The following is a 12,725-nucleotide window of genomic DNA, read 5'->3' as shown; positions in this document are numbered from 1 at the left end:
TTCTCCTTACTATAGTGGAAAACCATTTACTTGTCTGTCAGAATGTTTTACAGGACTTGATTTTTTGAGATTGAGTACTCAAGGATCCTGGTCAGGATCTGCCACCTTTACAGATTGATTACGTGCCTTACAATACTGGGCTTCCTTTTCCTCCCACAATTACAGTATATCGGTGTAAAGGAACATTTTTAGAAAAGAATGGTAAATATTTCCCTAATTTTAATAGATGTTTGCCTACTTAAACGAAATGTGAAGACAGTGTGAAATAATTTCTAGTCAGATTTGTTATCAAATGAACTTGCTTCTTTTACATTTACATTCATTTACATTGTTTAACACCCTGCACAATATTTAAACTAATTTCTTCCCAATTGCAGTGTTAATATTCTGCAGCATGAAGTGCTAAAGAATCTAAATTACCTGAGGAAAAAGAAGCAAGGTCATAGTATCTGGTATTCAGTTTGTTTGGCCAATTATAACAACAAAACACTAACCTGGTTGATCACTCTCTGTTCCGACTCTTGCAGGACTTGGTGCCATTGGCAGTGGTCGAACCGGACGAGGTTTTGGAGTAGGGGGAGAAATTTTTTTCCTTCCAATATATTCTACGTAAGTTCCTGGAAAGTCTCCCCTCTCCCCAGTCATTTCATTATAGCCATTCAACCAACCAATTTCCTCCGGTTTTCCTTCTTCTCCATCACTGAATCCAAGAGCAACTAAAGTACCTTTATTTACAGTTAAAATATCTCCCAAATGTAGGTCAATGTCTTCTTCTCGTTCTTTTTTGTAATCATATAAAGCTTTGTATTGGTATCCTTCTGCACTCATTTTGGCAATTTTTTTAGCAGTTATTCTAATGAACAGCAAGCCAGTGCTATTTGGATTTATTGTATATACAATTAAAGGAGTTCTAAACACAGCAATACATATGAATTATGACAACTGTAACTCAAATATGAAAAAGGCACCACAACCCGTGGTTGTGCAGGGATGTTATTGTTGTTTCTTTGTATTTAGACCAGGAGAAATTGTGATTTAGATTCCCGGCTAATTCTTTTTCGGATCTGTTTGGCACTTAATGGCAGAGTTTTTCAAGGTGGGATGAATGTTACTTTTTGCTGAACTTCCTTCTGATGGCTTTGCCATAATGTTTACTTTTCTTAAAACCTTTGTTGTAGAATTCTGCACATACTTTACCTATGAAGAAAAAAACATTGAGACACAAAATCAGTGCAATTATTCAAGCATCAATGATGGTCATCCAAATGCTCATACACTACAAATCTCAATATTTTTGATTTATGAATATGCAGGATAATACTGATGGGAGTTAAGAGTTGGAGAATAACAATACTTGGATGGCCACAGATTGGCCATCTTCATGGTAACTTTTTCACAAATAGAACATTGTTGTAGATAAAAACCAAAAGAAAAGATAAAATTCTGATTTTTTTTTAAGTTTGCATACTTAACTCCAGTTAGGTCCAAAAAAGATTCTTTTGATTGCAAATCAGATAGGATAGAAAGTCTCTCTGCTATTCTGAACATTAATATGTGTCTGCTGACATTTCCCTGATGTCAAGCTATTTTAAATGTTTTTAATAAATGATCTGCTGGTGAGTGCTGTGTTGTGAAGCTTCCACCAGCTTTCAAGACAGGCTTTTGCCAAAAATTGATAGAAAACCATGTGTGATGTCACAGAATAATAGCTATGGTTTCTACAATAATGGACTTCCAATGCCCTCCTTGTACTAGACTCTGAGCTTCCAGACTGAGACTATAGAGCCAACTCTGTATTCAAAGATGAACTGCACAACATATATTCTTCAAACCCAAAGGAATACCATATATAATAGATAATTGAGTAGTCAATGTGCACAAAGCAAACATCCTAAAACATAATCTATCTTTTCCAAAAAGGCATTGGGATCCATGTGGATCCTAGAGCAGAGTTCCCCAATCTTTCCGGTTTTGCAGACCAGCCTGGGGGGGGGGATAGTTCCATGTGAGCGCCAGGCAAGCATGCATGCAGCTCATTCGTGTGAGCACCCGCACTTGCTCCCTGCTTGTGTAAGTGGGGATACAAGTGCATGCGCATTTGCCTGCCACTTCCATGGCCCGCGGTTCCAAAGGGCTCAAGGTCCAGTAATGGGCCACAGCCTAGGCATTGGGGAACCCGTCCTAGAGGGATTCTTAGAAACTAAAATGGTGAATGGCTGCAGACCAATACTTCCCATATTTGCCCAGTTACCAAGAAAGCTTCGTTAATAGAGACCAAACAAATAGAAAAGATGAAACAGCGAATAGCTATTTAAGTTTATGTCTTCAAGTAACACTGTCTTCTGTAACTAGATATATCATCATGTCATCCCTTTTTTAAGAATGCCAGTAATGTGCTCTCAAAATTGCACATGTCCATCAATCCCCCCCCCCCCAGTGACAGGTTTGGGGAGTCTCGTCTATTGCATATCAGCACCCTACAGATCCAACTCTCTGGTGCAATATCTATTCTTGATTTAAGACAAATTTCCAAGTTATTCTATATTCTGTGAGTAAAATGAACAAAATATAATTGAGAAGTCACATTAATCTGAGCATTGAAGATTGTCTTTTAATGGCCAAGCCATTATTTTATCTATTTAATGCAATTCTCTTCTCAAGCTACAGAACTTCTGGTCTGCCCCTTCATGCAATATATAACAGCAGCATAATCCCATGGCTAATCCACAAACCACTGACCATCTGATTTTACACACTGCAGCTAAATTATAAACCTGCAGTTTTTTCTTCCTAATTTTCCCACAAGCTAACATGTTCCTTGGGCAGTGTAAGAAGTTGAGCTGTTGTAGTGTATTCCCAAAGGTATCAACTCTGGATCATAGGCTGTCCACTTATTTTCCAACATGAAAACCCCAATCTTCCCCAAGATTATTCAATAGTGGCTACATATTATCTGCAGCCATGATTTAAATAATCATATTTCATCACCTTACATATTGGGAAAAAAGTACTGTAGTTCTCACTTACCCTCAATCCAATATTTTTTCCAGCAGTTTCAAGCTATATAAAATCTGTAACATTTTGCTGACTATTAGTAGTAAGGTCAGGTGATTTATTGTATTTATGGTAGGAAATGTATTTTGCACAAATTTGGAGCTATTTGTGCAATATTTCTCTCCTAAAATGTGTTCTCTCACTTTGGTCTTATTTATGTTTTCATCTATCACCTACCCCTTACCCCACCCATTCACTTGTTGAAATCAACCATACTTTGGACTTCCATAGAAAAGAGGAGCCCAGACCACACTACCCTTCTATCTGGAAAAAGAAAGCATACTTGGGCAACAGCTGCAGCACACTCTTCAATATCCTAAAATAAAATAGTTCAGAATAATGAGAAATGTATTGAGTTTTGGAAAATTATTTGCCAGATTTCTGTATCTGTGTGCATGTGTCTCTGTGTGCATGTACACATGCAATCCTCACATAATGATTAGTCACTTAATAATCATTCAAAGTTATGACAGATCTTCCTAAAGCTACTGATGACCCAGTCCCAGAGTTCTGATGGCACATACTGCCCCCCTTGTGGTAATGTGACCACATTTTGGACACTTGGCTCACATTTAGGTTGTTTGCAGTGTCCACGCTCATGTGACTGATACATACTGATACATACTGTCCAGTGCCTTGGATGCTCAAATTTGGTGAGGACGATTAGGCCTCTATCCTTTTTTTTGGTATAACTTTTGTGTATGGGGGAAGAGGGAGAACACCACCTATCAGGCTCTCCCGTTTAGCAGGTCCACCCAGGCCTGGCAGTTTGCTAGTTTCCCATCCAGAGGAACTATTGAAATGCAACCAAATAGAATGAGTACAAATATTTACTTCAGCTGCCTGTAGCCTTGTTCTCTCTCCTCTTTGTTCTCTCTCCTCTTTTACCTATGTCTGCATTTACATTTCTGATTTTTTTAAAAAAAACAACAACAACCGATACAGTTCTTAACCATTTTGAAGCCAGCATGGAGCCCTAGCTAGAATTCTAACGGTAATTTTTCAGTACTGGAGTTCTGGATATGCTTTTACTCACTTCAACTCCCTTTGGGTAATTCAGCTTCCCAGAACAAATGCAAAACTATCTCCCTCGACAATTTAGTTTTGGGGGTTTTTTGCACCCTATCTGTTAAAAATATGGAATAAAGTACAAAAAATGAAAATATGTTTGGCACTGCTCGGTTAACTTTTAATTTTTGTTAAGTACATAATGGTGTACCTTATTCTCAATTGTTTCTTCATTTTTTTATACCTTTAAATTTAAATATAAATTTCAAAATTATAAAACAATGCCAGCTTCACCTGATAGATATGTTTTCTACAGGATGATGAAATGTAGACAAGAAAAATGAAATCAGGGAAGGAAACCAATCAGTTTATAATATTAGATACATTTGCAATTTGGGCAATGGATGACTACAGGGGAAGGGTTAAGGACTGACAATTAAGACAACATATTTTATGATGGTGTTATTTTGCACTGACACAAGAGGCGCAAGCAGCAGTTTATATCAACAGGGACAAAATGGTCCCTACTTAAGTCTTCTTCAAAGAGTCACGAAAAAAATGTTTTTCACCTAAACCATGAAACTGTCAAGGCCAACAATTCTCTATATGCAGGCAGCCTCTTCCCCACAGAATTGGGTAATGCCAAACAACAAACATAACTATATCATAATTACTCTTAAGCAATACAATTACAGTAATTCATATCTTTATTGGTCACCTGTGTTTGAACATCAAACTGACAAAGTCAACATTTCTCCTTTTGCTTATATATACAAGAAAAATACATGGGGAGATCTTTTGCATTGAATCATACTTAATAGCTTTCATATTTTTATCACACTCTAACAATGAAAATATCCATATATTTTCTTGTCAAATTTCACTCCTATGGCTAGAGCCTTTATCTTCTTTTCTGTGATAATCTTTTCCACAGAGCTGCAGTTAAAAGTGAGAAAAACCCATAGAACTACAGAGTTACCTTTTTTTTGTTTTCTAGATGAGAATAACATTTTTAACATTTGGCATCTGTGCAAATATGTCTTGTTGCTCTGAGATGAATCTTTTGAGAAGCAGCATGGTTTCCATACAACTGTTTCTCCTTGGATGAAGCCATATTTCTCCCTATCTTCTTTTTTATTTTCATTTGCCATATATCCATCCACCTATATGCAGTCATATACACACCTATGTACACTCATTCCCACCTATAAAGTAGTAGTTATTTGAAGAAATTTTGGGCGAATCTTAAAAACCCACTGATCTAATTATGGAATATTGAAAAAAGTTAGAGACCAAATGTAAGTTGAAAAAAATATATACATCAATACAAATATTGTATTATATTACTTCACTTGTACTGTAGCAATCAACAATGAAAGTTCAAATAAAAAACCCGTTACATTGGAGAAAAAAATAAACCAGAAATAAAGGAAGTTCTAGAAGCTTTTTTCTCATACAAATAATGTAACCAGACAAATAGGAAAATTTCAACAGCATATCATAGGCAAACAAAACTTAAAAGCAAAACAAAATTATTTTTAATGGAGAAAAAAATCTATGACCATTTCATTCATAGTGTTATGTATGGTTTGCAGATTCCAACCCTGCTTTTGACACTTTCATTGAGACACACAAAACTTAATAATTAGCTGTTTATCACTAATTCGTAAGCAACAACAATGGTAAAGACAGAACAGTCACACCAAAGAACAAACTCTGGAGATACATTTCTGTAAGGCAGCATTATTAATGCTCAATGGAAATGTTTCTATAGTTTCAAGGACCTGCTTTGTGTCCCAGCAGGTGGCAGCACATGGCTGATTTTACCTGGCTTAAAAGCTAAGCAGGGTCAGTCCTAGGATGGGGGACCTCCAGGGAATGCTACATTATAGTAGTAGACAAAGCACATACACATACACAAACACGCAGAGACTCTAAAAGGCTGGAACAGCAAAACCCTCTGTCTTGTTATGAAGATGTCTAACTGGTTGCATCCATCAAGCTCGACTGAAGGTAGATGTTATTTTTATGAATCTGCTTTATCAGTTATACTAAAAGGGAAAATTAACTTTAAATTATAATCCAAGGTCAAACATAATAGCTTTTAATTTTCATTATCTTCACCTGCAACTTCTCTGAAATACAGATTTGAGGAGAATGGGCAATTAGTATTAGTTAACTTTCCCATATTGCCATTTATTACCATTTTTTTTAATAAAACCCAAAACAACTGCACTCACCATTTCGATACAGCAGTTGTATGCCTTTCATTTAATAACTCAAGGCAGCAAATAGGTAGTCCTTATTTAATAATAATAATAGTAAAGTTTAACAGCCGGTTGTTTAGCGACCATTCAAAATTATGACAAATTCCCCAAAAGGTACTTACAACCCAATTTCGAAGTTCCAACAGCAACCATCTCTCACCTCACAATTGTGTGATTGGCCATTGTTCACATTTATGGCCTTTGCAATGTCCCACCGTCACATTTTCAGTGATTTTTGCCAGTTTCCAGTGTTTACTTCCTGTTTCCAGCAAAAAACACTCCTTGGGGATAATAGATTCATTTAACAATTTAACTGCTCCAATTACAACCACAATTCTAGGCTCAATTATGATTGTAAATCAAGGACTATCTGTACACAGCACTTTCTCCTTCAGTGTTCCTTAAATCAGTTCTCTAAAGCAACTTGGGCTGGGAGAAATTAATTGCCCCAAAGCTCCAGAAGATCATCCATCACCTGAAATTAATTAGAAAAGAGCTCTAATTCAGTGCCTTAACCACTATACCACCCCACCTCTCCAAGCTGTTAAATCTAGAAAAAATTCCTATGAATACAAAATATCAGAAAGCACTACTGTACCAACCACCATGTATTTAACACAAATGAAAAGTTTGTTGCAGAAAATCAAAACAAACAGGGCCTGTTAAAACAAGCATTACTTTGAACAGCAAATGGTTTTCCTTAAATATACCTATTGTCCTTCTCTCCTTCCTGCAAGGTTTACTTTCTCAATCTAAAGAAGTCATCAGTAATTATCTATGCATTGCAGAGTTTCTCTTCAATAGCTCTTTTCCATTATTTTTCTATGCTTTCCAACTGAAAGAATTAACATGCATTATTAAGATAAGTTACTTCCGCCCATTTCCAGACACTGCCTTAAGAGTATTTTGCTTAGAGGTTATGCATAATGGCAAACTGTGTACCACAAGAATCCAGAGGCAGTAACATACAGAGGTATTGAGACCAAAGCACCACTGAAATCTCAGAGATTGTCTGTTTAATTTTACACATGCAGAAACACAATTATACTATATCCTTATCCTATAATAATTATTTTATATTAAAGTCAGATTCTTGGAAAATATTTCAGTGATTTGGGACTCATGATTAAGGTTGTATCTTAACTTAAATTACACCACCAAAGTATTTCACTTTAATTTGAAAGGCTTATCAAGCCACTGCTTATTTTAGAACTTCCACACTACACAAAATTACATGACAAAAATTGGACACAAGGGGTGAGAATGTTCAAGTATTAATTAAATTGTTCTGAAGCCGTCTTAACTGCATTGTTTTCCTTCCTAACTTCTGCAGCAAACAAGAAAATATATTTTTAAATACACCTTGCCTTGAGATGTTGGAACACTGCCAACATTCAATTTAATATGCGTACACTATGTACCAGAAAATTAACACTTGCCCAAATATTCCAAATGCTTTGAAATATTTATTATCTTGTGAAGAAATAGTTTTGAGTTCAATAAGGGTGTCAGGAGGTATTCTCAGTTTATTTTTGTTGTCATATATATTCTGATAGCTTCTCTAAACACTACAAAATCTAATTACTCGATTTTGTCCCGTAGTATGCTATAGTAGGATAAATTCAGTCTCCCACATATTAAAATATAATAGGGATTATAATATAAACAAAGTTTATCAGAAACTCTAATCCATCAGGATCAATGATATATAATATGGAAAAAGAATACATTTTACTTTCTTAGATACAAGTACTTTCTTACACCCAATCACTCATGGTAAATTTTAGTATGTTCCCTACTTTGAAAGTACAGAGCAAGGGGAATGTCTGTAGCTCAGAGTGAGCTACTATGAAAGATTTCCCTTTATGCTCTTTGTCCACAGAAGTTACCATCATTCTCTTGTCCAACTCCTCTCTGGTTGTTCAGGTTTATTTCTATATACTTGTATTTAGAACAGCTGGCAATACTGGCCAAGTTATCAGCTTTACAGCACTCTCTTGTCTGCAGTCCATCAGAGAGGAAAGTGAATTTCTCGTGACAAGCCCGGTTATGTTCTTGGGCAACAGCCTTAGTATCAATGTTCTGTTTCTGGAGATATACTGAAGTACTCTGCCTAAGCACATTTGGGTGAGCTTATATTTAGAAAACAAAATCAGAAGTTTTTGAAAGAAGACACACAGACCTGTCCTATTTAATCCAAACCTAAGCCATTGCCTATAGCTATGATTACATAAACTGTCTAGAACTGATTAATTATAGAAGTCTTTACATAGCTTATTCATATACATGAATGCCAGATAATACATTTAGGATTATGGATTTAGAATTTAGAATAGTCAAAGAGCCTATTAAATAAATATGGCTCACATTTATATATATATATATATATATATATATATATATATATATATATATATATATACATATACATATACATATACATACATACATACATACATACATGCAGTTAACATGATCCTAAGTAATGAAGATCATCCAGTTGCATCTCTGCAAAGATCTGCTTTATCAGTTATTCAAAAAAAAAAAAAAAACCATCAGAATGCAACTGAAATCAATAGAACACCACCAGATTAAGGTTGCAATCTTAATCTATTTTCCTAATTATAAATCCCAATGAATTCAGTCAAACCTATTTCCAAGAAGACAAGCACAAGATTGTGTTATGAGAATCACTGCTCACACCAGGGAGATACTAACTTATTTTTTATATACACATTCAAACTATTTTATATATATTATACATATCCCAAGTAGTTACTTCCATATCAGGATCCCTAAGATTATGATAAAGTAGAACGGAATAACAAGAGTTGGAAGGGACCCTGGAGGTCTGCTAGTCCAACCCTTTGCTCAAGGAAGAAACCCTGTACCATTTCAGACAAATAGTTGTCCAATCTCTGATTTTCTAAGCAATTTAATGATAGCTCAGTACACAAACTATGTTAAAGTACTTGACTTAGCTTAAAGTATTTTTTTCAATTTACTACACAACATTTTGCACTTGCCATCTTGAAAGCAAAAAGTTGCATTTACATTTTCAGTTGTTGCACTCGTCCTAAAACTTTTTCCTGCTTGTATTCATAATTTAATCTAAAACAGTTTTCAGAGTTTTCCGGAGTCTGCAAAGCTTAGAATAATAACTACAAACAGGGGAGTTATAATAAAAAAATCAGAAGAAAAAGATGTATCAAAACAATGAAAGTGGATGGTTAATTAAATTTAAAATCATCCCAATTCTAAAAGTTACTTTAAACATAACTCATAGTCAAGTCAATTTGCTTTCATTTAATCAATGTTTTGGATTCAAAACTAAATTATAATTAATTCTACAATAAATAGAATACAATAATTAAGAACCATGTACTACTTACATTTCATTCCAGTGAATTTTTTTATAAAAGTGTCACAAGACAATTTGTCTTGGTATTGATGTGGGATTTCCCAAGAGTAAACATAACTAGGAATCCCAACAATCTGGATTATCGTACAATTAATTCCTAGATACAGTTGAAATCACCCTTCTAATTTTTATTTTTTGCCAACTTAGTTAGCTTATACATACTTTATTCCACAAACAGTCCTCACAAGATGTGCTGCAGATGTAGAGCATAGGGTCTCCTAACAGCCAAAACAGTGAGAGAGGCCTCTTGCTTTCCAAAGATTTTTGGCCAGAACTGGTATCACAACTCCTTGCCTCACTGTTGTCAGACACAATTTGCACACACAGCTATTCCAATGGTTGGGAAGAAGAATTTGGCATTAAAAACCCACCAGATTTTTGTCCCTCCCATGTGCTCAAAACCTCATTTGTTCTTTCAGAACTAGACACTGATTTCCAAGAAAGTCATAATACTTCTTAATAAGAGCTATTCTTCCCAAATGCCACTAATAAGAAGCAAAACACAAAGCAGTGTTCTCAGCAGCATAAAAAGTTCTCTTAACAGCTCACTAGGCTTTTTCACTGAAATTTACACAGGCCTCCTAAAATATCACTGTTATTGATTAAACCCATGGCACTTCCAACTGTATACTGCAGCAATCAAATCTTTTCCACTCCCATCGCCTTATTGTGATGGGTTATAATTGTGTGCAATTTTTCTACCAAGCTTTGTTTTAGCATTTACCAGTCTAGCACTTCGGTTTACAGCCCCTGCTGACTGTTTCTAGGCAAGGATTCTGGATTGCTAAAAAATAAATAAATAATAAAACTTAATAAGGTAGCAATGCATTTCCTGACCACTGATGCCCAGACGGGATATGTTGGATAAAAAAAACCGGGGAAACGTCAGAGAAGGGTAATTAATGTCTATCTTGAACTACAGAGCCAAAAAACCGAGGCGCTCAGACATTTACAGGATTCAACAGTTCGCCTACTCGTGTTGCAATTCAGGGCAAATTTACAGTGACTGCGGCCAGGACTATTATCTTCAGCGGATAGGAAAAAACGTGTTGAATGTGGGCATTCCTGCAATATATCTTCCCCTCGGCTGCCAGCGCCGTCTGCCCGCAGTCTCCGGCAGTCCCGCGTGCCTGGGGTTACGAGCTGCCATGTACGCAACCATTATGACGGCAGCTAAACGCTTAAGCCCATTTCTTCCCGAACCACCTCCGCGTCCAAGCCGCAGGGCCCGGGGCTCCTCGGAACCCCATGCAGGTCGGGCCCCAGCGCTGCAGCGGCTCCTGAACTTCCTCTGCAAAGCTCGAAGCGCGGGCGGGGAGAGGCAGGACTAGGAAGCTGCTTGCAGCGCCGAGCCCGTCGCGGGGAAAAGCAGCAGCCCAGCCAGCAGCGAAGCCCGCGGCCTCACGCGCCCCTTCCCGCCCCGGGTTTGCAGGAGGCCTCGCTGCGCTGCACAGGATATCGCCCAGCCGTGCGGAGTCCCGGTCCGGCGGGGCGGGCCCCCCTTGGCGTCGCCCTCGCTAGGCCGCCCAGATACCCGCGGCACCCCCTCACCTTCGGCGGCCAGCTCTCCCGAGCCTGGATCCGCGCGCCTCCCCACCGAGGCAGGGAAAAGAGGGAATTCTGCAGAAGCCGCCTGTTCCTTCGCCGCTGCCGCGCCGCTCCCTCCAGCCGCCTCCGTCCCAGCCAGGCAGCCCGAGCCGCGAAAAGGCTGGCCGCCCTCTCAGTTCGCCATTCGCTCCTCCTCCGCTCCGTCGCCCCTGCCAACCCGCTCCGCGCCTTGGGGACCCAAGCACCGCCTCCCCGCCTGGCTGGGCTGTCGCGCTGCTGGCTGAGGAACCGACGAGCTGGTAGCTGGTGCCGGCGCGGAGCGCTTCGCCTGCTGCTGCCCCTCGCGCTGCAACCCCATCCTCTTTGCGGCAGGGAAAATGGGGCGCTCGTGGCCCCGGGGAAGGCCGCAGTATAAAGGGCCCGCCGGGGGGAAGGCGTTGGAAATCGTAGGGTTTGGATGTTCCTCCCCCCCACATGCCCTTTCTCACTCGCTATTGACGCTTGGAACGGAACTGGCCAAGGCGACGCCAGAGCCTCGGTTGCTTCATGCGGGCTTGCGCTGCAGCCCCGTCCGCAAAGGTTTTCGTTTTTTTTTCCCCTGGTGGAGCTCTTGCGCTGAAATTCCAATGCAGGCAGACACGTGCGCGCGCCCCCGCTCAACCCGCTGCCTTAATCATATCAATTTAGTAATCAGTCTCGTGCCATGCGACGTTCGTCTGTGTGGCGGCCTGTCTTCGCATTAAAGTTTGGTGACTGAAATAATACACAAGGGGAGCCTGGGTTAGGAAGTAAAAAAGGAACAACCTGAACTTGTGTTGTGGAATTCCATAGGTAACGATGGCGCAAAACAGCCTTCCCCGAACTGCTTTTGGGACCTGCGGAAGGTACTCTGGAAATATGGCCCCAAAACACAAAGTCTAAAAAGCTTAGTTTTAACATGGCCTATAGCACTATAAATCTGAGAAAACGCAAGACCATTTTCACTTGCATCAGCTCATTGTGATTTGAATCTATACTAATATGCAAACAGCAGTAGGGTGTACAAATAAATAAATCAAGCTTATTGGCTTCCTCATTCTCTTACTTTTCTCATACTAATTTATCACAACAGGAAGCCCCATTTTTCATTTACTAAACCCAAGAAAGGTCTGCTTTTTTCTGGCATTCTGCCACTTGATATCAACTGTGATATCAAAACTTCTACTCTGAAAAAAAAGTTCTGGAGCTATACCTGTTTGGGTTCATCCCTCTGATAAATTATTGTATATCTGGGAGGCAAGCCTTTCAACAATTTGCTGGAGGATGAAGGGAAGTTATATCCCACCATTTAGAATGGGGAAAGAACTGAATGTGATAGCAATAGTGGACAAGGAGCTATTGAAAGATGCTGGTGGCGCATTCAATGGGGAGAAAAAGGCTATTTTTGC

General features: G+C 38.7%; 1 protein-coding gene across 3 annotated transcripts in view; it reads right to left on the bottom strand.

Annotated features, from left to right (window-relative positions):
* Positions 1 to 11,862, bottom strand: part of PIK3R1 (phosphoinositide-3-kinase regulatory subunit 1) — a 56,560-nt gene extending 44,698 nt beyond the window's left edge. Inside the window, exons 1-2 of one of the 3 annotated variants that reach the window (XM_039365337.1) lie at positions 11,787 to 11,862; positions 495 to 1,197 (exon numbers count right to left, since the gene is read on the bottom strand). In XM_039365337.1, coding sequence (XP_039221271.1) covers positions 495 to 828 — 334 coding nt within the window. In that variant the 5' untranslated portion in view covers positions 829 to 1,197; positions 11,787 to 11,862. Of the gene's footprint in view, positions 1 to 494; positions 1,198 to 9,912; positions 10,273 to 11,301; positions 11,753 to 11,786 lie in introns of those variants that run through there. The other 2 variants (XM_039365320.1, XM_039365327.1) reach the window with 2 other exon arrangements.
* Positions 11,863 to 12,725: the final 863 nt, after the last annotated feature.

This window comes from Crotalus tigris, unplaced genomic scaffold (assembly GCF_016545835.1).
Source record: "Crotalus tigris isolate CLP2741 ecotype Arizona unplaced genomic scaffold, ASM1654583v1 scf7180000017592.2434428, whole genome shotgun sequence".
Classification (NCBI taxonomy): domain Eukaryota; kingdom Metazoa; phylum Chordata; class Lepidosauria; order Squamata; family Viperidae; genus Crotalus; species Crotalus tigris.
Note: the sequence above shows the minus strand (reverse complement) of the source record. Positions and strands in the feature narration are given on the sequence as shown.